The sequence below is a fragment of the Vitis riparia genome, chromosome 6 (assembly GCF_004353265.1).
Source record: "Vitis riparia cultivar Riparia Gloire de Montpellier isolate 1030 chromosome 6, EGFV_Vit.rip_1.0, whole genome shotgun sequence".
NCBI classification, from domain to species: domain Eukaryota; kingdom Viridiplantae; phylum Streptophyta; class Magnoliopsida; order Vitales; family Vitaceae; genus Vitis; species Vitis riparia.
Genome location: NC_048436.1, coordinates 16963303 through 16990153, shown reverse-complemented (window position 1 = coordinate 16990153; position 26851 = coordinate 16963303). Strand labels below are relative to the sequence as shown.

Below are 26851 nucleotides of genomic sequence, written 5' to 3'. Positions count from 1 at the left end.
TAAAGAATTAAACGATTAAAATATGACTTACATTATTAGTTTTTCAACCCTTCCGTTCGCAATTTTGACGCAAGCTAGCCGGCAGGGCGTTATGGTAATTTAAGTAGAGTAGAGTGGCGGCTCAGGTTAAAGAGTCAATAAAACTTGTCGTCTTGTGGCGGCTATCCGGTAATTGACCTGCAATTGCGAAAGAGTGGGATCGTGCGGGTGGATTTTCTACATCAGTACAATGACAACCGCAATGGGGGCGCGTGGAATAGTCTCCGGTGCATCCCTAATTCCCTTCGTTGTTCCACTCACCTAGGATGGGCGCGTGCGTCACGAATTCGTCTTCGGCAGATAGCATTTGTGGACCTATGTCTGAACCCAGAGTTCCCTAGCTCGGAAAGTCTCCCGAAGTGAATTTCTGTCTTTCTTCGACATTTTCTTATTTTCTTCTCGGTTCTCTAAGAACGAAACAGAGGATTAGAGTTACACGTTGGAAATCAAATTTCCATCAGCTTTCATGGATTCCATTCCTAGAAAATTGTCAGGCTCCAAGAACGGGCATAAATTGTACCATGAGTCGGTTTCCATTAATTCAGATCATAATGTTGTTGAGAGATTCATGGATCCTCCTTTCCTCCCGACCAAATCTCATCCTTACAACTCGGCTACAGTTTCTGGTGCCAGATTGGAGGAGGATTCTGCAGAGGACCGCGAGTTATCCACTGCAATGCTCAAGTACATGGGCGAGATTCTTATGGAAGACGAATTGGAAGACAAGAACTGCATGTTTCAGGACTGCGTGGCCCTCCTAGCTGCTGAGAAATCCTTCTATGATGTCCTCGGAAACCGGTCTCCTCCTCAGCCTCCGCCCAATCCTCCTCCATATCACGTCCATCTCCATAGTCCCGATGATGCTTCTGTGCTGGGTTGCAGCAGTTCCAGTGGTAACAGCAATGCTGCTGCCAACAACTTTGTTGAATTCGAAATGGTTGAGTTAGGCCAGTTAGAAGCCTCTCCTGTACCAACGCCTCTTGTAAATCACATACTGCAGCCGAATTCAGAGCTGTATGATACTGTTAATACATGGATTCCTTTTGAAGAAAATGATGCAGAGGAAGATAGGAGGTCTTACTCATCCAATGGGCCGAGGGGAAGGAAAAATCAACACCCGGATGAAGGCGATGATTCCCAAGGCAGATGTAGCAAGCATTCAGCACTCTACACTGAAGAGCCTGATGAACCATCTGATGAGATGTTTGATAGTGCCTTGCTCCCACGTGATGGTGAAGCAGGCAAGAAGTTGCATCAGAACGAGCAATCAAAAGGGTCGAATGGCAAAGCAGGTCGTGTTAAGAAGAAGCGCAACAAAGGGGAACTGGTGGATTTGAATGCACTCTTAATTCAATGTGCACAAGCCGTGGCAGCCTACAATCAGAGAGCTGCAAATGATATACTAAAGCTGATTAGGCAACACTCCTCTCCTTTCGGCAATGGATCTCAAAGATTGGCACATTTCTTCGCAAACAGCCTTGAGGCACGACTTGCTGGAACAGGATTACAAATGTATACAGCCCTTGCTACCAAGAGGACATCAGTTCCTGATGTGATCAAAGCCTACCAGTTATACGTCTCTGCCTGCCCTTTCAAAAGGATGTCAAATAGATATGCCAATCGGGTGATTGCAAAGCTAGCCGAGGGTGCAACAAGGCTGCATATTATTGATTTTGGCGTCCTCTACGGTTTCCAGTGGCCCTGCCTCATCCAGTTCCTCTCTTTGAGACCTGGTGGGCCTCCCAAGCTCCGCATCACTGGGATAGATTTTCCTCAGCCTGGTTTCCGGCCGGCAGAAAGGGTTGAGGAGACAGGACGCCGCTTAGCCAATTATTGTAAGAGATTCAAGGTCCCATTTGAGTACAAAGCCATAGCGCAAAGGTGGGAGACTATTAAAGTTGAGGACCTGGAGATTGACAGAGATGAGGTGCTTGTTGTGAATAGCATTTATCGGATGAAGAACCTGCTTGACGAAACAGTAACAGACAAGTGCCTCAAGGATGCAGTTCTGGAACTGATCAGGAGGATTAATCCAGATATTTTCGTCCATGGTGTTTTAAATGGAAACTTCAATACGCCCTTCTTCTTTACACGGTTCCGGGAGGCATTGTTCCACTTCGATGCGTTGTTTGATATGTTAGATGCTTCAGTGCCACGTGAAGATGAAGGAAGGATGATGTTTGAGAGAGAGAGATATGGAAAAGATATCATGAACATCATAGCATGTGAGGGCTCAGAGAGGATTGAAAGGCCGGACATTTACAAGCAGTGGCAAGCTCGGAATGAGAGGGCAGGGTTGAGGCAGCTTCCCTTAGAGCAGGAGATACTGATGAAAGTGAGGAGTATCGTGAAGATGGATTACCACAAGGATTTTGTGGTGGAAGTGGATGGCGGGTGGATGCTCCACGGTTGGAAGGGGCGAGTCATCTATGCCATCTCCTGTTGGAAGCCTTGCCACCACCTTTGAAGCTTGAAAAGCCATGGAGTAGTGTACATTATATGCTGCTCTGCTACCACTATCGACTCTTGCTTTCGCCTTTCTTTTTTCCTCTTTCCTCGCCCACCAAATCAAGAAATGTTCACTAGGTACGTTTAAAGGCCCTTCCCGTTTTGTAAAATATATATTTACCAATGTCATGCTCTCTCTTAAGAAAACAAATTGTGTTACAAATTAAGCATTTTCATTTAGTATATAATTAGATCAACGGGTTGTTTGAAATGGTTAAAGAGCGGGAATTTTAAGTTACTATGATGGTTTTTTAAAATTAGATCAACGGGTTGTTTGAATTAATTGAATCATTGATCAGCAATGGTATCACTAAGAATGACTTCCTTCTTGAATGTATTTTTGACTACTCGTGTTCCTTCTTGGCTTTTCAAGGGAACCAATAGATTAAGACAATTGAAAGCTACCTAAACCTCCACATTTGGTTAGTCTTATTTTTGGCGCTTATAAAAGGCATGCTCTCCCCTAAGTTCTTTACTAATTCCAAATATTGGGACTTCTCCTTGTTGGTCTTCGCTTATTCTAATGGTTTCTCCTTCTATAAAATGGATTTCAAAGGTATTCTTACTAAGGTTAGGAGTCTATTCTGTGTCTTATGTCCCCATTCTCGAGCCTATCTCAAATTCTAGTCTAGAAGACTTGGCTTGTTGTGAGAGTTTCTCCAAGCTTTACCTCATAGGTAAAGTCTTGGGAAAGTTGATTCTTCTAAAATCTATATCTTTTAAAATGAAAATATAATGGAAAACTTCATGTCAGTCATTTTTCATAGATTTGGGAAATGACTTCTTTCTCTTTAAATTTTGTACTTTTGAGGATTGCTCTAAGGTATGGGAAGAAAGACATTTTTTTTTTTATATTAAAAAACAAGTTATTATTCTTAAAAATGGAGAGAGGGAGTTGATCCTTTTAGTGAAATCCTTAGTTAACCACTCTATGTGCTTAGATAATTGGTCTTCCTATTGAATATTGGGGAGCCAATATAGTAAAAAAAATCATGTCTTAAACTAGGGTGATTTTAAGAGTCAATTAAAAGAATGAAGAGATCGCCAAAGGTTTGTTTCTAAAGGTGTGTTTAGAGGTGGATTTGAGTTAGTCGTTTAAATTTGAATCTAAGTACTACTGTAGGGGCAAGATTAAGTCAACCAAAATTGATTATGGAGATTGACATCAAAATTAATAGAAAAAAAAAATACAAATTTCAAAGATGTAGATGATGAAAATAAGATATATACCTCCTTTTCAGAGAAATTCCTTCATCATGAGGGAGTTAGAAACCTGGACTGAAGTCCAACTAAAGAGGATGACTAGGTCTTTAGGTTCAAAGATTAGTTATAGCCTTGGTAAGGGTCAGTCCAAATTGGGATAAAACTCTATCCAAGAGGGCTTACCTTAGGGAAAGAAAGGGACAATTCAAGTGCAAGTACTGCTTCTATTATTGAAGTATTGGGGACCATCTCTTCTAGTGGCAACCTTAAAAGATGGTGTTGTGAATGATAACAAAAAATGGTGAGAAAATTCCTATCAAACTCAATCAAACTATTGAAGAAGTAGTGCTCACTTATACCCCTATTTTCATGTCTGAATATCTATCTACTTCCAAAGAGCTCTAAAGTTAGTGATAATGCAATCAAGATGGAAATACCTATTCCTAAAATGCTTCTAATATATATATTTTTTTGTTATAAATTCTAATATAATTGGACTTGAAATCATAATTTAAATGAACTTACAAGAAAATTATAATCTAATTTTTCTACTTTTGGTTACAAATCCAAGATAAAAATAGATAGTCAATATATTATTAATGCAAAATGTAAATATAATAAATATTGTAATAATATAAATATATTATTATTTATAAAATATTAATTGGTGGAGCACAGGTCCTGTGGTCCTGTATCCTTGACTTGTGTTTTCAATGTTTCCTCCCCTCCAACCTCGATTATGTTTATGACATCTTGTTCCCGCCCTACCATGGGGACCCTTGTGGAATCTGACCCGAAAGATTTTTTTTGCCATCCCTAGTTGATCCTACTACTGAGAACTTCACCTGCCTGATTTGGATTCATCAGTAGCACGAATAGAGAGAAAGAAAAAAAAATGGTTCACTTTTTCTAATTTAATTTTGTTTTTGTTCTTTTATGTTTTTCTTTTGTAATTATGTTTGATTTTTAAAAAATTTGAAAAAAAAAAATATAAGAAAAGAAAATTTATAAAAAAAATTTCATGTTCAATTCTTCATGAAAAAAGTTAAGGGAATTAAAATTAAGTTACGAATATATATATATATTATAATTTTTTTTATATTTCTTTTAAAATAAGTACTTGTTTTCTAAAATTGTAAGGATAAGCCCAATAAAACTTAGTTGAGTTGATTCAACCTTTGGACAAATTTAGATAACCATTTTTAATATTTAAATTAAGTTTAGATTAAGTTTTTGCAACCCTTTGGGTTAGGCCCAAGTTAGGGTTTGGGCAATCTAAACATTATTCGAACCTAAATTAATATTTGAATAATATTTATAATTTATATTATTCTATGCATTATTTTTATTTCATTTTAAATTTAATAAAAATGTCAAATCATAATCATATTGTAAACTTTCTAAAATTTTTAAAAAGATATATAAATTTAATTTTACTTTTGTATTATTATCTTGAAATCCGGTCTTATTTATTATTTAAATTTGGTATAAATATATAAAAAATTATGCAATCTGAAAAATCCAAGTCTAATATACTTCATTTGAACTTTATTCCAGCTTAAAAAAAAATGAAGTTGAATTTCACTGGTTGAATATTTCAAGTTAGACTCCACAGGCCGGCAAAGTTATAACCCTAAAAAATGGTGACCAAACAAAGGATATTCACGACAGATGGTACCATAATCCAAACTGAAAATGTGAGTGTTGAAGCATGAGGAAGATTGAAAATATGCTGAGTTGGAGCAGCTTGAGGCATAGCGAGCCACGAGAAGCTCGATATTAGACCAGGACTCAACTCTAATGGAATGAGACGGGTGCATGAACAAACAAAATGTTGGAAAAGGTAGAATCAGAATCATACACATAAGATTGCTGGCTTAAGTGGGAGAAAAGTGAGAGGCTGCCATGAATCTGGTCCACTCTCACAAGTGCCACTTCCTTTTTCACGGCTGGAGACTGCGTCAATAAGTAATAATAATGGAGGTTGAGTTGGCCTTTTGTCTGGGTCAGTGCCTGTCACTGCCGGAGCCACCATGTGGCCACTGGCCAGTGCGGCAAGTGGCCCCCTTTCCCCCACCCCCACCCCCCAAAAAAAAGACCTTCAACAAGGCACTAACCAGCCAAATTTGCATCTTTAATTAAACATTGGCCTGAAATAATTGTACGTGTTCTATTTTGCCCCCTACCTAAATTAACATTTAATCAACACAAGCTTTCGTTTTCAAACTATGGGAACTATATTTTCTTGGGTTGATTTTATTGGTCAATCCAAAAGGAATTATTAGAACCAAGGTCCAATGGTTTTGTTTATCTATTTTACATGTCATGGAGTAGTTGAAAATATCTCCATTCTATATGTCATTGAAAAGGTGTTAAATCAATTTAATAATTTAATTTAAATTATTAGGTAGATTAAACATGTTTGATATAAATCAATTTAATGACTTAAAGTAACTTAATTACATAATTTAAATTATTAAGTAGATTAAACATATTTGTTAAAATAATTTAGTATTATAACTAAAATTTAAAAATGATTTTAAATATTAACTTAAAGTACTTAATTTATTCTCACTAGTAAATATTTTTTATCTTATTTTTCCACATCTAATAAAATTATATTTACCACTCATTTTTTATAGTAAATATTTTAAAGTTACCTTATATATTAAAATACTTTAAATATGGATGTTTAATAAGTAAATTTATTACTTAAAAATTAATAAAAATAGATATTAGTTAAAATTAATGATGATAAACATTAATTACCATTAATGAGAGTAAATATATTTGAAAACTTAAAATAAATTTTAAATTATTTTTACTTAAGAAAAAAACAAGTAATAAATTTTAAGATAACAACTTAAAAATGAGTTAACTTAAATCATTAAGTAATAAATATTAAGTTTTACCAAAGACTAATTAATTTATTAACTTAATATAATTTAATAATTTAATTTAAGTTATTAATTATATTTAATAAAATAACTTACTATTATAATTTAAAGTTACTCTAAATTAATTAACTTATTTATAATTTTATGTTTTTTTATTTCTAATAAGAGCATGTTTTACAATTATAATTTCAGATATATCTCATTTTTTATTATAAATATTTTATAATTATCTTATGTATAGACTACATTTTAAATTTAATAATTATAACACTCTTGTCAAAATTTTGATTCTTCTCTTTCACTTATCTTCATCCTCATGTATACCCATGACTTATTTTATATTTTTATTACCTATTTTATACACGTATATATGATAAAAATATAAAAGAATTTAATGTATATTAAATACAAAAGATTTTGTTTGTCAAAAATAGATGTAGGCAATGATTATCCCTATGTCATATTTTTCACGTGTGAATTATCGGTCGAGCCAATGATTATAAATGAGACGATATAAGAAAGATGAAAAAGAGACGGTAAAAATAAGTAACAAATTTCGGCATGTCACTTCCTTTTAGGTTTTATCGATAAAGGCGAAAATTCACCGCCACATCCACCTTAGGCGATGGAAATGTCGCATTGTGGCGGCTGTCCGCTTTGAGACAATGGGTTATTGTTGGAAGGTTAATCTTAATTAATTGTACACCTCAAATCTAAATGAAACCGCAGCCGAGACGCGTGCCGTACCTTCCTCCACAAGCCCAGTCTCGATCTTTCACACTCGCTTTCTGTGTCGCGTGGGTTAAGGGTCCGTCCAGCATCACTCATTGGGAATATCAAAAGATACTTTGCTCACCAAAATTTCCCGGAAAGCACCCGAGTGTGAAAACAGTTCTGATTTTCCTGTTATTGGTAGATGATTTCCCACTTAATTTACCCAAAAAAAAATCGTATCCTGTGACGATCTTCTACTGCCCTCTCTTGTTCTCTTCCTTTTCTGTTCATAATTGAAGCCATATTATATGTAGCTCGGATTCCTAATTTTATTGTCTTTTTCCTCATTCTTCTAGCTTTAGACTTGTGGGAAATCTCCGCTCTGATGTTCTCTAGCTATCCATGGATACCCTTCTCGGAGAATTTTCTGGTTCCATGCCAGAATTCAAATTCGACCACGACTCGGTGTCGGTCTTCAGCTATTCAGATCAGAATCTTGTTGAGAGATCCAACAAGCTCAGCCAGGGCACCATGGATCCTCCTTTCCTACCAACCAATCATCAGCCTTGTAACTCGGCCACATCTGGGGCGACACCGGAAGGGCCTCCAACTGAAGAAGGCGACTTCTCCGTTGCTATGTACAAGTACATAGGTGATATTCTTATGGAAGAGGACTTGGAGGATAAGAATTGCATGTTGCAGGACAGCGTGGCCCTCCTAGCTGCTGAGAAATCCTTCTATGATGTTCTTGGTGAGCCGTTTCTCCCTCAACCCAATTCCCCTCAGTCTATTGGTCGAAACATCGAGAGCCCAGATGATAATCCTGTGACAAGTTGCAGCAGTTCCAGTAGTAACAGCGATGCTACTGCTAATAGCTTTGTTGAATCAGACTGGGCAGGCCAGTTTGAAGCCTCCTACCTGCAAACCCCTCTTGTGAATCAGGTATGGCAGTCCAATGTTATGTCGAATTCACAGTTCATAGACTCTCCTGTAAGTGCCCCTTTGAAAGGTGGTTTTTTTAGGGAGAGCCAATCTGTTGAACGTGTAATTTATGATCTGGAGAACAATATAGCGATTCCTTTTGAAGCGAATGGAAAGGCTCTGGAGGCGGAAAAGGGTGGTATCAGAGGAAAGAAAAAGCAACAACGGGGTGATGGTTATGATTCAGAAGAGAGGAGCACAAAACAATCTGCACTTTATGCTGAAGAGTGTGAGCCATCTGAGGTTTTCGACAGTGCATTGCTTTGTGAAGATTTAAATGTGTCTGGAATTTGTATCGTTGAGGAGGAAGCAAGAAAGAAATTGCAGAAGAATGGGGAATCAAAAGCTAATGGTAAAGCAGGGCGTCGTAAGAAACAGGGCAACAAAGGGGAAGTTGTGGATTTGAGGGCACTTCTAACGCAGTGCGCGCAGGCTATGGCCGGCAGTAATCTGAGGTCTGCAAATGACCTTCTGAAGATGATCAGGCAGCACTCCTCTCCTTGTGGCGATGGGGTTCAAAGGTTGGCTCATTTCTTCGCCAATAGCCTTGAAGCACGCTTGTCTGGCACCGGATTGGAGATGTCTAAAGCCCTCGTTAGGAAAAGAACGCCGGCTAGTGATATAATAAAGGCGTACAGGTTATATGTCACAGTATGTCCTCTTAGGAGGATGAGTCATAAATTTGCAAATCGAACCATAGCAAAACTAGCTGAGCGAGAAACAAGGTTGCACATTATCGATTTCGGTATTCTCTACGGTTTCCAATGGCCCTGCCTTATCCAGCTCCTCTCGTCCAGACCCGGCGGCCCTCCCAAGCTTCGGATTACTGGAATAGACCATCCCCAACCTGGATTTCGCCCAGAAGAAAGAGTTGAGGAGACAGGCCGAAGATTAGCAAATTATTGTGACAGATTTCATGTCCCATTTGAGTACAAAGCCATAGCACAGAAGTGGGATACCATTCGACTTGAGGATCTCAAGATTGAGAAAGACGAGGTTGTCGTTGTGAACTGTTTGTATCGGCTGAAAAACCTCCTTGATGAAACAGTAGTTGCCAACAGTCCAAGGGATGCTGTTCTGAAATTAATCAGGGAGATTAACCCTGCTGTGTTCATCCATGGGGTTGTTAATGGGACTTTCAGCGCCCCCTTCTTCGTCACACGGTTTCGGGAGTCGCTCTTCCACTACGATACACTATTTGATATGTTTGAGGCAACTGTACCCCGTGAAGATCAAGAGAGGATGCTGTTTGAGCGGGAGATATTTGGAATGGATATTATGAACATCATAGCATGTGAGGGTTCAGAGAGGTTCGAAAGGCCAGAAACATTCAAGCAGTGGCAGATCCGGAATGTGAGGGCAGGGTTGAGGCAACTTCCATTAGACCAGGAGATAGTGACAAATGTGAGGAGTACTGTGAAGTTGGATTACCATAAGGATTTTGTTGTGGATGAGGATGGTGGGTGGATGCTACAAGGTTGGAAGGGGCGAATCATCTACGCCATCTCCTGTTGGAAACCTCATTCTGAGCTTTGAAAGGCAGGGCTTCTTCAAGGCAGAAAGGTGGATCAGAGTCCTCTACTAGATTATTTTTTTTGGATCTGTGAGAGAACCCAGCAAAGATACTGAATTCTTTTTACCATGACGGTCCCTTCAGACACTCGGTGCTTGTTTACATAGTGCTGAATATGTGAGCTCTATGTTTTGCTTACCAGATCATCAATCTATGGTGGGTTCCAGGAACTTTCTGTGCAGCTTGTCATTCATTCTTAGTCACTTTCTTACTATGTAAATGGAGTTAGCCCTAGAAATCTTTGTTGAAGAGATTTGAAGAAAATATAAGATATAGTCAGATTCTGTTGAACTCTGGTTTAGTCTGTATTTTTTTTTTTGGTAATTTTACCAATTTCTTTGTGATATTACTTAGCTGTGAGTGTAGTAGTTGGGGGCACCGTGGTTCAGTTTGTAATTACAATATGTAGAGATGGGAATGTGGAAATTATGAAGCAGAAGGATCAAAGGTAAAGAAAAATGTAGAAACTGGTTCTGGGTTGTTCCAAAATCTATGAAATGGATAATAGCTTCCTCAGTTATTCATCAATTCTGACAAAGACCTGGGGTTTTGCACCACTAGAGCACTGCCGCCTTGCTTTTTGTTGAATTTGTCATCGGTTGAGACTAAATGCATAGCCACCTCCTTTTTCTTCTCGAAAAACAGAAGGAAGGCAGAAAATTATAAGATTGTTTGTATTTGCAGGGATTCAGAGTATGTCACTGGGCAGAGCCGCCTCTTTTGAACCCAACTCCCACTATCCCGATCAAACATTGGCCAGATTGCTAGGGAATTGAAAATTCGGTAGTGATAACATTCAATCGCTAAAGAGTAAAGACACAGAGATGATCAATTTTCCTTTTTGTTTTTTTTTTTGTTTTTTAAGGAATGTCAGATTTTTCTTCAAATTTATGTTACAAATCTTTTTCTTTTATATAATAATTAAATTATTTAAAAATATATAAATTGAATTTTTTTTCCTTTCATATTTTCCTTGAGGGTCCATTTGGACTCGGGTAGGCTGCGTGCGGATTTTTCTCAATAGTACGGTAAATTAAAAAAGTTATGCTTAAATTACTGTAGTAGAAGAAGTTATTACAAATATACGGTAGTTTTTGCCACATAGGAGAGAGGATTTGCCACTTAGGAGAGAGGAGAGAGGAGAGAGAGTAAACGGATAATTTCTTTTTAAAACCAAAATCATCTTTTCAAATTTCAAAAGTCAAAAGGAAAATCGTCTCTTCAAAAGACGAGTTCTATGAAAAAAAAATTTAGTATTTAAAAAAAATTCCTCATTTACAAGGGAACTCGTCTCTTCAAGAGACGAGTTCCATGAAAAAAATATATATATTTTTTTAAAAATTCCCAAATTATTATTTAAAAAAAAAAAAAACAATTCCTCAAGGGAACTCGTCTCTTCAAGAGACGAGTTCCATGAAAATATATATATATATATATATTAAAAAAAATTCCCAAATTATTATTTAAAAAAAAAAAAAAACAATTCCTCAATGAACTCGTCTCAGACGAGTTCGCATGGAAAAAAAATTCCCAAAAATTCCTCAACGGAACTCGTCCCTTCAAGAGACGAGTTCCATGAAAAAAAAAAAAAAAAAAATATATATATATATATATATATATATATATATATATATATATATTATATATATATATATATATATATATATATATATATATATATATATATATATTTAAAAAATTCCCAAATTATTATTTAAAAAAAAAAACAATTCCTCAAGGAGAGACGAGAAAATAAAAATATTTTTAAAAAAAAAATTCTCAAATTAAAAAAAAAAAAAATTGAACTCGTCTCTTGAAGAGACGAGTTCCATAAATATATATATTTAAAAAAATTCCCAAAATATTATTTAAAAAAAAATTTTAAATATTTTTATTTTAAAAAATACACAAATTAAAAAAAAAAAAATCAAGAGAACTCGTCTCTTGAAGAGACGAGTTCCCATGGGAAAAAAAAATTATAAAAAATTCCCAAATTAAAAAAAAAAAAAAAAAAAAAAACAATTCCACAAGGGAACTCGTCTCTTTCAAGAGACGAGTTCCCATGGGAAAAAAAAAAATTTTAAATATTTTTTTTTTAAAAAAAACCCAAATTAAAAAATAAATAAATAAATAAAAACAAACAAACAATTCCTCAAGGGAACTCGTCTCTTCAAGAGACGAGTTCCCATGGGAGAAAAAATATTTTTTTTTTAAAAAAAATATTTTTTTTTTAAAAAAAAAATTTTTTTAAAAAAATTCCCAAATTAAAAAAAAAAAAAAAAATCCTCAAGGGAACTCGTCTCTTGAAGAGACGAGTTCCATGAAAAATAAAAATATATATTTTTTTAAAAAAATTCCCAAATTATTATTTAAAAAAAAAAAAACAATTCCTCAAGGGAACCCGTCTGTTGAAGAGACGAGTTCATATATATATTTTTAAAAAGTTCCCAAATTAAAAAAAAAAAAAAAAACAATTCCTCAAGGGAACTCGTCTTCAAAAGACGAGTTCCCATGGAAAAAATATATATATATATTTTTTAAAAAAGTGCCCAATATATATATATTTTTAAAAAAATTCTCAAATTATTATTTTAAAAAAAAAACAATTCCTCAAAGGAACTCGTCTCTTGAAGAGACGAGTTCCCATAAAAAAAATATATTTATTTTTTTTAAAAAAATCCCAAATTATAAAAAAAATATATTAAAAAAAAAATTCCTCAGTGTAACTCGTCTCTTGAAGAGACGAGTTACCATAAAAAAATAAAAAAAAAATTCCTCAAGGGAACTCGTCTCTTCAAGAGACGAGGTCCCATGAAAAAAAAAAATATATATATATATATATTTTTTAAAATTCCCAAATTATAAAAAAAAAAAAATTCGTTAAGGGAACTCGTCTCTTCACATGAAAAAAAATTAATATATTTTTTTAAAAAAATCTCAAATATAAAAAAATTCCAAAAGGGAAATCGTCTCTTAAGAGACGAGTTCCCTTGAGGAATTTTTTTTATGGGAACTCGTGTCTTAAAGAGACGAGTTACATTGAGAAATTTTTTTTTAATATATTTTTTTTATAATTTGTTATTTTTTAAAAAAAAAATAAATATATTTTTTAATAATAATTTGGGAATTTTTTTTTTTAAAAATATATAATGGACCCTTGAGGATTTTTTTTTATTTTTTTTTAATTTGGGAATTTAAAAAAAAAAAATTTAAAAATATATTTTTTCTCCCATGGGAACTCGTCTCTTCAAGAGACGAGTTCCCATGAGGAATTGTTTTTTTTTTTTTTCTTTTTTAATTTGGGTATTTTTTTTAAAATAAAATATTTTTAAAAAAAAAAATTTCCCTATGGAACTCGTTCCTTGTGGAATTGTTTTTTTTTTTTTTTTTTTTTTTTTTTTTTTAATTTGGGTATTATTAAAAAAAAAAACATTTAAAAAAAAAAAAAAATTTCCCCATGGGAACTCGTCCCTTCAAGAGACGAGTTCCCTTGGAATTGTTTTTTTTTTTTTTTTTTTTTTTTAATTTTAATTTGGGTATTATTAAAAAAAAAAAAAAAACATTTTAAAAAAAAAAATTTTTTTCCCCATGGGAACTCGTCCCTTCAAGAGACGAGTTCCCTTGGAATTGTTTTTTTTTTTTTTTTTTTTTTTTTTTTTTTTTTTTAATTTGGGTATTATTAAAAAAAAAAAAAAATGGGAACTCGTCCCTTCAAGAGACGAGTTCCCTTGGAATTGTTTTTTTTTTTTTTTTTTTTTTTTTTTTTTTTTTAATTTGGGTATTATTAAAAAAAAAAACATTTAAAAAAGAAAAAAATTTCCCCATGGGAACTCGTCCCTTCAAGAGACGAGTTCCCTTGGAATTGTTTTTTTTTTTTTTTTTTTAATTTTAATTTGGGTATTATTAAAAAAAAAATTTAAAAAAAAAAAAAATTTTCCCCATGGGAACTCGTCCCTTCAAGAGACGAGTTCCCTTGGAATTGTTTTTTTTTTTTTTTTTTTTTTTTTTTTTTTTTTTTAATTTGGGTATTATTAAAAAAAAACATTTAAAAAAAAAAAAAAATTTCCCCATGGGAACTCGTCCCTTCAAGAGACGAGTTCCCTTGGAATTGTTTTTTTTTTTTTTTTTTTAAATTTGGGTATTATTAAAAAAAAAACATTTAAAAAAAAAAAAAATTCCCCGTGGGAACTCGTCCCTTCAAGAGACGAGTTCCCTTGGAATTGTGTTTTTTTTTTTTTTTTTAATTTGGAAATATTTAAAAAAAAAAATTTTAAATATTTTTTTCTATGGGAACTCGTCTCTTCAAGAGACGAGTTCCCTTGAGGAATTGTTTTGTTTTTTTTTTTGTTTTTTTTTGGGTTTTTTTTGTTAAAAAAAAATAATTTTTTTTTTTTAAAAAAAATTTTCCCATGGGAACTCGTCTCTTGAAGAGACGAGTTCCCTTGAGGAATTGTTTTTTTTTTAAATAATAATTTGAGAATTTTTTTATTTTTTATTTTTAATTTGATAATTTTTTTTAAAAAAATATTTTTATTTTCTCGTCTCTTGAAGAGATTCCCTTGAGAAATTGTTTTTTTTTTTTTTTTTAATAATAATTTGGGAATTTTTTTTAATATATATATATATATATATATTTTTTTTTTTCATGGAACTCGTCTCTTGAAGAGACGAGTTCCTTTGAGGAATTGTTTTTTTTTTTTCTTTAAATAATAATTTGGGAATTTTTTAAAAAATATATATTTTTTTTCATGGAACTCGTCTCTTCAAGAGACGAGTTCCCTTGTAAATGGAGAATTTTTTTAAATACTAATTTTTTTTTCATGGAACTCGTCTTTTGAAAAGACGATTTCCCTTTTAACTTTTGAAATTTGAAAAGATGATTTTGGTTTTAAAAAAAAAATTATCCATTCACCCTCTCTCCTCTCTCCTAAGTGGCAAATCCTCTCTCCTATGTGGCAAAAACTACCGTATATTTGTAATAACTTCTTCTACTATAGTAATTTAAGCATAACTTTTTTAATTTACCGTACTATTGAGAAAAATCCGGCTGCGTGCGGTACCGTAGTATTTTTCCTTTGATGATAATCATTTTTTATTTGGTGCTTAGCTAATCAAACGTATATGAACCGTTAGTAAGTTATGTTGAAGCTCCACAGTGCATCTCTTCCCATACAGTATTTTTGGAAATCCCTTTTTATACAGTTCTAGTTCTCCGATCAGCAGGAGATTTCCTCCTTTGGTCTGTGAATTCTTCCGCTGATTTTTCCCTCTCGTCAGTGTGTACTTTCAATGTTCTGTCTATTCTCTCAGCTACACTGAATTTATAGTATTTATGGTATTCTGTCTATTCTTTCAGCTTCTTTTGATCTTCGCTGCCCTTTTTCTGAAGAATTTAAGTCATATTGTATAGCACAAACTCTATATTTTCTTTTTCTTTCCCTCAGTTTTCTGAGAAACCAAACTTAGGACGCAGTTAAACTTCTTGCCCTTTTTGATCTCTTCCTGAACTTCAGTGCCTGTCTCATGGACCCTCCTTCCCATCCAAACGATTCTCAGCCTGGTAATGGAGCTCAATCTGCAGGGCCGAGACTGGAAGAGGCTTCCCCAGAGGAAGGGGGCTTCTTCAATGCTAGTCTCAAGTACATAAACAGGATGCTCATGGAAGACAATATTGAGGAAAAGACAAACACGTTGCATGATAGCTTGGCCCTCCAAGCTGCTGAGAAATCCTTCTACGAAGTCCTCAGTGAGACTCATCTGCCTCTTCGCCATATTGATGAAGCCTCAGCGAATCCAGATGGCAATTTTGTTCAGAATTCCAGTAGTTCTAGTGCTGCTACCAACTTTGTTGATTCAAACTGGTTCTCTGATCTAGGCCATTTTGGAGCCTCTCTCGAGCATACCCCTCTTCTTGACCATATGTTGCAGTCCAATTTTCAGTCCAATTCACAAATCTTATGCTCTCCAGGGAACTTCAGTGATATCAACCATGTGCTGCTAGACAATTCCGTAAGTACCTTTCTAGCTCCTGGTTCATGTTGTGAGAGCCAACCCGTAGCTCGTGTAAGGGATATATCAGCTCCTTCAGAATCACGGGAAAAAGCTAGGTTGAAGGGAAAGAAAAATCAACATGAGAATGATGGTGGTGATTTGCAAGGGAGGAGTACAAAACAAATGGCAGTTCATGCTCAAAATTCTGAGCCACCCAATGTTTTTGATGAGGCATTGCTCTATAACGATTTAAATATGTCCAAGCTTTGTATTAATGATGATGAAGCAAGCAAGAAGTTGCAGCAGAATGAGCGATCAAAAGGGTCTAATACTAAAGTAGGCCGCGTTAAGAGGCGCAGTAAAGGGGAAGTGGTGGATTTGAGGTCACTTTTAATTCAATGCGCACAAGCTGTGGCGGGCAATGATCAGAGAGCTGCAACTGAACTACTGAAGCTGATTAGGCAACACTCCTCTCCTATGGGTGATGGGTCCCAAAGATTGGCTCATTTCTTTGCTAATGGCCTTGAGGCACGCCTGGTTGGCCTTGGAATGAAGATATATGAAGAGTACAAAGCCCCTGCTATTGAAAGGCCGTTAGCTGCTGATATCATAAGAGCTTACAAGGTATATGCCTCAGCATGCCCTTTCAAGAGAATGTCGTATTTCTTTGCAAACTGGATGATTGGGAAAGTAGCTGAGAAAGCAACAAGGCTGCACATTATTGATTTTGGTATTCTCTTTGGTTTCCAATGGCCTTCCTTCATCCAGCATCTCTCACAGAGGCCTGGTGGGCCTCCCAGACTACGCATTACTGGAATAGACTTTCCTCAACCCGGTTTTCGGCCAGCTGAAAGGGTTGAGGATTCAGGATATCGCTTAGCAGATTATTGTAATAGATTTAAGGTCCCTTTTGAGTACCATGCCATAGCAGAGAAGTGGGAAAATATCAGACTTGAGGATCTCAAGATTGACAAAGATGAGAAGCTTGTTGTGAACAGTTTGTATAGGTTAAAGAACCTGCTGGATGAGACCGTAGTGGAAGACTGTCCTAGGGATGCCGTTCTCAACCTAATCAGGAGGATCGATCCAGAAATTTTCATCCATGGAATTGTGAATGGTTCCTTCAATGGCCCCTTCTTCCTACTTAGGTTTAAGGAGGCACTCCACCAGTATGATGCACTATTTGACATGCTTGATGCTACTGTACCACGAGAAGATCAAGATAGGATGCTGTTTGAGAAAGTGGTTTATGGAAGGTATTCCATGAATATCATAGCTCATGAGGGTTCAGAGAGATTTGAAAGGCCAGAAACATACAAGCAGTGGCAGGCTCGGGATGTGAAGGCGGGTTTCAGGCAGCTTCTTTTAGACCAGGAGATCTTGTCCAGAGTGAGAACTACTGTGAAGCAAGGTTTTCATAAGAATTTTATGGTGGAGGAGGATGGTGGGTGGATGCTGCAGGGTTGGAAGGGGAGAACAATCCATGCTCTCTCCTGTTGGAAGCCTTGCTAGGAGTTGCTAAATGCGAGCAATGTACCACCCAGAAAGGAGGATCATGGTGTATTAGCAGCAGTATTCTGTTACTGCATATTTCTTACTGTTCCTTCAATGGATGATCACTGTCAGTGGATGTCGTCTTTGCTCATAACTCATAAGCAGAACTTGTGGCAGTTATTTTACGGCCTATAGAATGTAATGATAGCATCTTGAGTAATTTTTGGTAGCTAAGCCTATGTATTCTGGCAAATATGAGGAACTTGAACCCCAACAGTGTGTGGTTTCCATATCACATTGCATTGTATTAACTTCTTCCTTCTTGACGTCTGAGTTGATCATCTCCCTAGTGCTGTGGTTCGTGGGTTGGTTTTTGGGATGTTTGAGAATCAAAAACCAACTCCACCTAACATCATACTGTTATTCGAAGATCAAATGTCAAATTCCAGAAGGCTTGAAAAGATGGTGCCCTGAAGAGTGCAGAATCCACACCCTTAGATCGACAGTAGCATACAATTTTCTTTCACAGTTATGGGAATGACAGTAACTAATTGAAAAAGAAAAGAGAAAAGAACAGGAAAGAAAAACAAATCCCATCCCTCTAAAAATGAATAGATAAACGCTGGATAAGAAATTTGACTACCATTACTAGTAGAATTACAAGGTTACAAAATTCAAATACTATTAGGAGCTGCTAGTAGATAGAGAGGACGTCAAACCATTGTGAATGTGAATGGCAAGGGCCTGATTAAGTTTATGCTCTTTTGTTCTGACTCTTTGGTGGTCTCAGAACATTCCAGTCCAGCTTCTCGTGCTTTGATTGCTTGTGAGAACCTCTACTGTTGTTTGGGGATGATTTCCGAGCACCTTGGTCATCCTTGGGTGATTTGCTTGGACGTCGAGACTCAGACACTTCTTCAGGCTGTTTCCGTTTAAGGTCTCCATTTGAATCGCAGTTGGGTTTATCCACATTCATGCTCTCTTCTCCATCTAATGAAGACCTGTTTTCTCTTTAACAATGTAAATGGAAAATAATTAGAAGTTGTATCGGTACATTTCCATAATGAGACTGACCTTTTTTTAAGGAGAAGAGACTCATACACATGGGAAACCCTGAAACTAGCTCCAAACTTGGTTGAGTGAATTGCTGCAATCCCCTGACTCCATGGAACTACATAAACAATACATGAGCTTCCAGCCAATCGAAGTCATAGGGAAACTCAGGAGTTGGTTTCCACCATATTTTGACATGAAATAACTAAACAATCCCAAATCAACTCAAGGAAATCTTAACTTACAATCTGCACTCAGGTAACAATTTTATGACGCACATTTTCTGTAGATTACAGCTGAAGCAGGTGACAGAAAGTTTCAGAATCTATGTTCACAGGATTGACAATATTACCATAACTGGTGACAGAAGGTTGCAGCAATTTTCTCAAACCAATTTGAAGCAGTATTTTATTTTTTTTAATCCCAATTTCCAAAGGTTGCAGATAGATGTCAAGAATTAGTTCAAGAGCAGTATGAACAATCCTGCAAAGATCATATAAGGAACTGATAGAATAAAAAAGTTCAAGAGAATTTAAAGGATCAAACCACCCACCTACAATTTTTTTCACTTTGATTGTTAGAACAGGTGGCAGAGACTGCTGGCTGACAAGGGTTGGCTGCATCATTCAGTTTCTACCAAGACAAGGCTTTGAGATAAGGAGAACAAAAGCCACAATAGATGCACAGGAGGTGAATAGTCTTTGAAAACTTTTCAGGTCACATGACCTTATACTCACATCAATAGCAGGATTAAAATTTTGAAATGACATGCGCCCTTTTGTTGCTCCTGGATGGGGATCTCCTTCCATTATAACCACACTGCACATATGTGAAAGCAATAGTTATCCAAATGAAACTAGTTAAACATTTGAAACCATCTGGGGGAAATGGCAGTAAATAAGTAGCTCCAAAAAGGTAGTAGAAGCTATTCCATAATACACAATTCTACTAGCATATTTATGGGGAGTATTAATCTTGCAGTGTATTTGCAAGATACCTCACTCAAATAAGGTTGTTTATATGACAGTTTACACCTACTTTTTGCAGGACATGGGAGATCAGGAAGTGCATTTCTAGAAGTTGAAAGCATTTAAGACAGCTGTTAAGGATGTTCAAATAGATTACAGGTGGCTATTGCACATTGTATAACATGCCACAGCATGATTGCTCTTCTTTGATTCATGTCAAACAAAGAAAAGGATGCTAACATCTGTTCTCATATCCACAACTTGTCAAGAACAGACCCCATTAAAAAGATTTGCATCTTTCTACAACTACCACACAGATGAATTATATCTGTATTAATACACCAAATTTTCATCGAACCCTTCAATACCTGCACAACCCTTTCAATTTACAAAATCTCTTAGCAGCAATGTCCTTATTTTCAACTATTCAAAAATAAGTGTAATGCAAAAGGTCATAGTATGGTACAGTTTCTTTACTTTTCATTTTTTTCACTTTTTCCCAGAAGGCTTATAATTGTGAAAAATGAAACCTGTCCTACTCTAGTTTGAGGCCCAAATTTTCTTGATTGAGGTATTAGCATGAATCATAACAGTCTTGGGTTGTAACACTAGGAGCCTATGATTTGAAGCAGAAGGATTTCACCAAGAGATCTAAGGTTAAGGACATGAACTGTAAAATCAATTTTGGGATATGAATGAAAATGGCAGCAGGGAACATTTTGGCCACAAAGTCCTAAACTGAACACAGTCACAAGAATCCCATAACCTTCATATTAGGGTGGCGAAGGTCAGATTACCTGATTTAACTGCATTGGATTTCTAAATATGCATGAATGCTCATGGTTAGGATGTAATTTCTATCATACAGTGGCCAAAGTGGTACCTGACTGACATAAACATTGGAACATTGCACTATGAATGTTGCATGTTGAGCAATAAATCAATAACCACCAGGATTTTGCAAGTAGTTCCATGAAGTGTCAAATTTTTAGAATGTTATATTAAGCAAAGTTTTCAAGAACAGGCACAGCTTTTTATCTTGTAAAGAATTTTTCGAGAAGTGCTTCCAAGATAGAGAAAAAGAAACATAAAAAATAAAAATTCCCAGGTAGCAGTATAAATGAGAAGCACAGATGACTGGATCTCCATCTTAGACCGAATGATTCCCCTGCATTGTATGATCATCTAATCTCCCCAATAAGTGGTTCCTGTGACAGACTCTACATCTGGCTACCCTAAATGCATGCTATAACCTTTTGGTGATATCACAACATTGATATTGATATTGAAACATTGCTATAACCATTTGGCTTCCCTAACTTGCACTAGGAATATTGCATGTTGAACAATGAACTAAGCAGCCACCATGATCTGGTAACAGTCCTATGTAGGAAGTGTTAAGTTTTTAGAATGTTATATCATGCAAAGTTTTCAAAAAGTGGAAGAACATTTCATCTTGTAAAGAATGTTGTCAAGGAGTGCTTCCAAGGGGGAGAAAGAAATGCCAAAAATAAACATCCCCAAGTATCAGTATATACGAGTAGCATAGATAAATAGATCTTCATATCATGTTGAATGATTCCCCACATTGTATGATCATCTGGTCTCTCCAAATAAGTGCTCGCTGTGAAGGACTCCTAAGTTTGGCACCCCTGAATTTCCTGCTATAACCTTTTGGTGATATCTACACATAGTTGGTTCAGACAATCCAGTAGAGATTTTAGACAGATGAATCCATAAAAGGGCTAAAGCAATTGGAATCCTTCTGAAGCTAGTACATTAAGAAGCATATGAGAGTAAAAGAACCAGACACACCAACCTAATGGCTCCAAACAACCATTAAATGACCTTATCAGATCAAAGCCTGTTATTTAGTCATGAATGTTTAATTATTTGTAACCTTCACACCTTTAATTAATGATAATGTATCAATAGACAAGTCAATCACCAGTAATCCAAAAATGAAAAGACATCGTAAAGTGGCTGACTTCTGAGAGAATGATTGCCACAAAAAAGAAAAGCAGAGAGAAAAACAGAAAAATGTGAAACCTTCATTTTCAAAATAAGAAAATCAGCCTTTTAAGGGCATTCCCCTTAATGAGTTGCAACTAGATTGGCTAGCAGTGTATAGCTCCAATGGGGTGGTCTAGCAAAGAGAGTTTGCTTTTTGTAATTACCATTTAGCTTATTGTTTTTGTATTCTTGTTGTTTAGTTTTCTTTTGTGAGAGGATTCCTCATCCTTCTTTTGTACTTCTTAATTCTATCAATATATATTTTTTTTGTTTCCTATAAAAAAAAATCAGTAGATAACCTAGAAACAAAAAGAAAAAGCCTAGTTTTATGCAGAGCAAGGCGCACAAACTAAAATCAGTGAAAACCAGATCATTTCTAGTTACCATGCAAACTAAGAAATTTCTAATCATCAACATTAGACAAGGATGGCCATGGATCCACTTTGAAATGGAGTCACCAGCCAACCTGCTCAGCCACAGCTTGACTTGGCTGACTTGGCTGACCTAGTTTGGGTAGCAACCTTCAAATAAAGTGTTCTCTTTCTGTCACAATTAGTTCATCATTGCCTTCGTAGTTGATGAAAGTGAATTTTTAGTCCATGCATTAACCATGTGATGGTTATGGTGAATTACAAATAATCAAATGAAATGACCAGTCTACCAATATCCCACAGCCACCGCATAGGTGATTGAAGGTTATTTGAACCAAATGAGTTCAGAGTAGCGTGGCATTCTTCCATACGTGCTTTTGATGAGATCATTACCTTTTTTTTTTCAAGCAGAGACATTACTACTCTGAAACCCATTTTATACACAATTGACCGTCAATCTCCAGAGAACCAATTTCATTGCCTAGTCCAATTATGCATGGGTACAACTTGAAGTTGACAGCTTATAGTCAGAATGCACAATAACAATTGCTCCAGTAAGATCATCAACTGTAAACTGGCACCCTACTTTGCAGTTGTTAGTTCTAAAAATCCTTCATTCCAAGATAAATAGATAATATGCTTGCCTCTCCCCTTTTCAATAGTGCAGGTCAATTAGACTCGAATAAACAGAATGCATGTATGAAATAATGCAGCCAATATCAGAAATAATAACTTCATAATAATTAACATCTAAAAATCAACCAGGAATACAAGAATCATGGTAATGCCCAAATCCATCATATTCCATTTAGATGTGGAGAAAACGGAGGATGAGAAAATAAAAGGAAATTTGAAACCAGTTTATGTTATCTGGTTATCACAAAGGAAGCCCTTTGAAGTTACAGGGCTGAATCCAGGTGTTACTAAAGTGTAAGGCTTCAAATTTCTTCTCCACTCTCTCAGCAACCAACCAGAGATTGATGAGAAATTTCAATATAACCAATAGAAGAAGAAGATATGTACCATTTTCTTTTAACGGTATTGGGTGAAAAGAAGTTGTCCTCAGGTTTAACCTCTTCTTCCTTCTTCGATTTCTCCTCTTTTTGATTTGCCCTTTGCATGAACTGTTATAAACAAGAGAGGTACATATCCAAAATCACTTCTTGGATTGACAAGGCCAAATCAGGCGTCTCATAAAAAAGAAAAGAAAAGGAAGACCACTGGCTGATTTTAAGCAACACCCGGTTTAAATCTCATGTTAAAATCAAGAAATTGAGAGCACTCAGATGAATCTAAGCAAGACCCAGTTCAAACTTCAATTGAGAATGTCAAAACAATCTCAAATAAGTTGAATTTTCATAAACATAAAGAAAAATTACCAAGAAACAAAGGATACCCAAAAAGATTAAAGAGAAACCCAGTTCAGGAGTCAACGAAAAATACACATAGAAAATTACTCCAAGAATTATTAGTGGTCTGCCATTGTTTTACCTTCAAGTTCTTCAAAGTACTCGAAAGCTCCCGCTTTGACATTTTAGCTTCCGTGGAGCTGTGCCTCCCTTCTATCACAACTCACAATAGAGCTCGAAGCAACAATCTTTCCCTCTCGACCTCTCGCTCTACGCCTCTGCACCTCTCCTTCTCTCTCTGTTTTACTAGAGAAGGCGGGCAGTTTTCCGAGGGTCCTTGTTGCTAGGGTTACACTTCAGGCGGATCGGGCTAATACTCGATCCGATTTCTCTCAGGCCCATGATACTCGATTCGGAGTTTGGTTTATTCCTAAAATTACTTTATATATATATATATTCATAAATTAATAGAAACACTATTAAAATATTATTTAATTTATATTCAAATACTAAACCATTGTCTTTAAAAATATTTTTAATAAAATTATTTTAATTAATTAAACCCTCTTTCAACCATATTCTTGAACAAAGGAATAAAATTCGTAAATTAATTTCAAGTTTATGCTTTTAAATATTTAAATTATATGGCCAGACACGTGGGATGATGATCCAAGTTGGCTGCCAAACCTTCTCCAAGGTGGAGTTCCTCATTCATGCAAAGAGGTTTAAGATTTGTTTCATGAAAGATTGATAATATATTTTTTTTTCCTTAAAAACCCTTTTATTTTAAGAAATAAAAAAAGGCAAAAAAAAAAAAAAAAAAAGACAGATTTCCTAAATCGAAAACTTTAAGAAAAGAAACGGAACATGTTGATAATCATGACATCCAATCTCAAACCAATAAAATCACTTCAAATTCCGGGTTTCTAGTCAGAATCTCATTCATACTAGTACCACGACACTCAACTCCCTTCTCCGTTATAAAGGGTCACTGCCAGCCCTTTTCCAAGTTTCATCGATCTTTGATCAAAACCTTAAAAACTCTCTCTTCTTTTGGGTATGTGCTACGTTGGTTTTTCTTTCTTGTTATTTTCTTTTCTTTGGGGCTCCATTGTATATTATGATGGGTCTTTGTTATGAATTATTACCTTAACCCTTTTGTTTTATAACAGGAGTTTTGCTTTTGGTTCTAACTTCTGATGTTGATGAGAATTGGGTTTAATTTTCATATGAATCCGCTCACTTATTTCTGTTTACTTGATGTTGGTTTTTGGGTGCAGATTGTTAGCGATCTTCTAGTGGAGGAAATCTCTCCGATTTTCTTGACCCGGCTACCAGTAATCATGGTATGTTACCCCTAGCTCTGTTTGTTCTTCTTCTGTATGTTGAATTGTTAATGGAGAAGAAATTTAGTAATGGAAAAAAGGCAGTAGGGTTTAGTCCTTTGCATGTTTGTGATGTGGGAGGGTTTACGCTCTGGGTTTCTATTTGTATAGATGCTGGAATTTCAGCCCGAACTGGACTTGTATTCACTCACATTATTGTTTGGTTTGGTGGTTGTAGTCTTACGGATACTTCTATGATGATGATCTTCCAATCTTCAAGCAGATATATCATTGCTTACCTGCCTCCTCTTTGAATAAGGTTTGAGAACTATTTCTGGTTAATTGAATTTAACCAAGCAAAGGAATTTCAATGATTGAACTGTTTTTTGTTCATTAGTTATTGGGGTAATTGATGTTTGTAATCAGTTTCTAATGTATTTCTTTGACTTCGATACAGCACTAATACCATTTTTTTTTTTTGGTGCTGAATTCTTGCAGCCACAGCTCGAAATGGGTGATAAAAGTATGTTTATATTCTTGAATAGATCCCTGGATCATTTCTTGTATGTTTATCTTCGCCATTACTCATTTTAGTTGTGATTTCTTGTTGCTTCCAGTTATAATGCCTGCCTCGGCGCTTGTCCTCCTCAGTTAGTAGATCCTCCATGTCTCTCCTCTTTTGCTTTTTCTTCCTGCTCTGCTAATGCATTAGCATGAAATTATTGATATAATTACCCCCTGCAGCAAATTTAGAAATTAGTTTCCCAATGTTATTCAAACTCAAAAATCCTGCCTCTGGACGAGTTACTCATTGTGGGGTGCTAGAATTCACTGCAAAGGAGGGCACAATGCACTTACCATCCTGGGTATGCATGTTATTTTCTCCCCCTTTTCTCTTTGTGGAATGTTATGATTTTATTTCTTTTGTGGTGATCTTTTTTTTTTTTTTTTTTCTTTTTTATCTCAAACTTTAGATGATGGAAAACTTGCTCTTAGAAGAGGGAGACATTGTGAAAGTAAAGAATGTGAGCCTACCGGCTGGAACATATATGCAGCTGCAGCCCCATACTAAGAACTTCTTAGACATCACCAATCCGAGAGCCATGTAAGTCAACTGTTTTGGAGTTTCTTACGCCATTATCAGAGCAGCTTGATGTTTTTCTTTTTATGTTTCTTTTACTTCTTCATGTTTCTTGCAGGTTGGAGACTAAATTGAGGAGCTTCTCTTGTTTAACTACTGGTGACACCATAGTGATTGATTATAGCAATAAGAAGTTTTACATTGATATAGTAGACACCAAACCCTCTGCTGCGGTATGTATTATTGACACAGACTGTGAGGTGGACTTTGCTCCTCCTCTTGATTATGAAGAAGCCGAAGAACCAAAACCATCTAACCTCTCTAGCAAGACAGAATCTAGAGAGTCTAGTGAGACACAGTCAGAAGGTTTTTCTCCTCTTTCTTTTTTCCTTGGTTTCTTTGAGGGATTTGATGATTTCTACTGACATGATTGCAAATCTACAATGTTTCAGTTGATACAGAGCTTGCCACAAAACTAATTAAATTCAAGCCATTCACTGGTTCAGCAAGACGGTTGGATGGGAAGCCTATAACAGAATCAGTGGCAGTAGTTTCTTCCTCTCCCATGCCCCAGCAACCAGAAGACACTGATGGAACCAATGGTCCCGCGTCATCCAGCCCTACTACATTTCAGCAGTCTAGAAAGGTTGTGTTTGGCTCAAAAGAAACACCAGAAGTATGCCTCTTTTCCTGATCTTGTGGCGCAAGAGCCCTATGACTGGTAACATATTACCTTATAATTAGGAACTAACAATTTATGCATTGGCTTTGGTGATGTAGGCTGCCCCAATGGCCAGTCAAAAGCACCCTCAGGAAGTGGAAAAACCAAAGTTCCAAGCATTCACTGGGAAGAAGTATACACTGCAAGACTGATCATGAAGGTTATACTTTTTTTCAATTGGCCAAGGGAGAACATAATCCAATATTCTCTACCTTTATTCATTCTTTTTGTTCACCATATGTTACCATTTACCCAAAATTTGAAATTAGCATGAGCAGAAGGCACGGCTTGATACCCACATTGAGCATACTGCATCATGCAGTAAACTAAATGCAAGTTCCACGGGTAGGACTTACGTATCATGTCTTCTTGTGCCCTCTGAGCTTTCAACATTCCTAAGCTCGTTTTAATGGAGTTTTTCATTTTTCTTTTTCACACTTGAATTATTAGCAATTTCTTCTCATACAAAATTGACTTATTATTACTGATTTGTTTGTTCAAAGATAGCACAGATTGCCCCTAGTTTTGTGTAAATCTGCAAAGAGCTCTGCTTGAATGCAGTATGATATT

At 35.7% G+C, this 26851-nt stretch overlaps 3 protein-coding genes across 5 annotated transcripts; 2 read left to right on the top strand and 1 right to left on the bottom strand.

Moving 5' to 3' along the window:
* Window positions 1–382: 382 nt before the first annotated feature.
* Window positions 383–17741, top strand: LOC117917057. The gene is made up of 6 exons (XM_034833283.1): window positions 383–2503; window positions 7758–9871; window positions 10325–10363; window positions 15118–15154; window positions 15272–15319; window positions 15382–17741. The coding sequence occupies exons 1-6, from the start codon at window positions 506–508 to the stop codon at window positions 17416–17418; spliced, it is 6273 nt and encodes a 2090-aa protein (XP_034689174.1). The 5' UTR covers window positions 383–505; the 3' UTR covers window positions 17419–17741.
* Window positions 17742–17836: 95 nt separating this feature from the next.
* LOC117915742 lies at window positions 17837–23521 on the bottom strand. 2 transcript variants are annotated; one of them, XM_034831418.1, is made up of 5 exons: window positions 23297–23521; window positions 22829–22929; window positions 19191–19272; window positions 19007–19086; window positions 17837–18410 (listed from the first exon to the last, which is right to left on the bottom strand). In XM_034831418.1, the coding sequence occupies exons 1-5, from the start codon at window positions 23336–23338 to the stop codon at window positions 18155–18157; spliced, it is 561 nt and encodes a 186-aa protein (XP_034687309.1). In that variant the 5' UTR covers window positions 23339–23521; the 3' UTR covers window positions 17837–18154. The 2 variants fall into 2 exon arrangements, with proteins under 2 accessions (XP_034687309.1, XP_034687310.1); XM_034831419.1 differs by having other exon boundaries at window positions 17837–18401.
* Window positions 23522–24035: 514 nt separating this feature from the next.
* On the top strand, window positions 24036–26724 carry LOC117917129 (ubiquitin recognition factor in ER-associated degradation protein 1-like). 2 transcript variants are annotated; one of them, XM_034833358.1, is made up of 10 exons: window positions 24036–24211; window positions 24435–24500; window positions 24718–24798; window positions 24978–25002; window positions 25097–25129; window positions 25224–25345; window positions 25454–25584; window positions 25679–25926; window positions 26022–26236; window positions 26341–26724. In XM_034833358.1, the coding sequence occupies exons 2-10, from the start codon at window positions 24498–24500 to the stop codon at window positions 26431–26433; spliced, it is 951 nt and encodes a 316-aa protein (XP_034689249.1). In that variant the 5' UTR covers window positions 24036–24211; window positions 24435–24497; the 3' UTR covers window positions 26434–26724. The 2 variants fall into 2 exon arrangements, with proteins under 2 accessions (XP_034689249.1, XP_034689248.1); XM_034833357.1 differs by having other exon boundaries at window positions 26013–26236.
* The last annotated feature ends 127 nt before the right edge of the window (window positions 26725–26851 follow it).

Excerpts from the sequence above, each read along its gene's own strand:
- LOC117917057 (XM_034833283.1), top strand. The coding sequence starts at position 506 with ATGGATTCCATTCCTAGAAAATTGTCAGGCTCCAAGAACGGGCATAAA. Across the intron at positions 2,504-7,757 it reads GGAAGCCTTGCCACCACCTT|CTATCCATGGATACCCTTCT; the intron begins TGAAGCTTGAAA and ends GATGTTCTCTAG. Across the intron at positions 10,364-15,117 it reads ATGAAGCAGAAGGATCAAAG|TTCTAGTTCTCCGATCAGCA; the intron begins GTAAAGAAAAAT and ends CTTTTTATACAG.
- LOC117915742 (XM_034831418.1), bottom strand. The coding sequence starts at position 23,338 with ATGTCAAAGCGGGAGCTTTCGAGTACTTTGAAGAACTTGAAG. Across the intron at positions 22,930-23,296 it reads GTACTTTGAAGAACTTGAAG|TTCATGCAAAGGGCAAATCA; the intron begins GTAAAACAATGG and ends TGTTTATAACAG. Across the intron at positions 19,273-22,828 it reads AATACCGTTAAAAGAAAATG|TGTGGTTATAATGGAAGGAG; the intron begins GTACATATCTTC and ends ACATATGTGCAG.
- LOC117917129 (XM_034833357.1), top strand. Across the intron at positions 24,799-24,977 it reads CTGCCTCCTCTTTGAATAAG|CCACAGCTCGAAATGGGTGA; the intron begins GTTTGAGAACTA and ends GAATTCTTGCAG. Across the intron at positions 25,130-25,223 it reads CTCGGCGCTTGTCCTCCTCA|CAAATTTAGAAATTAGTTTC; the intron begins GTTAGTAGATCC and ends TACCCCCTGCAG.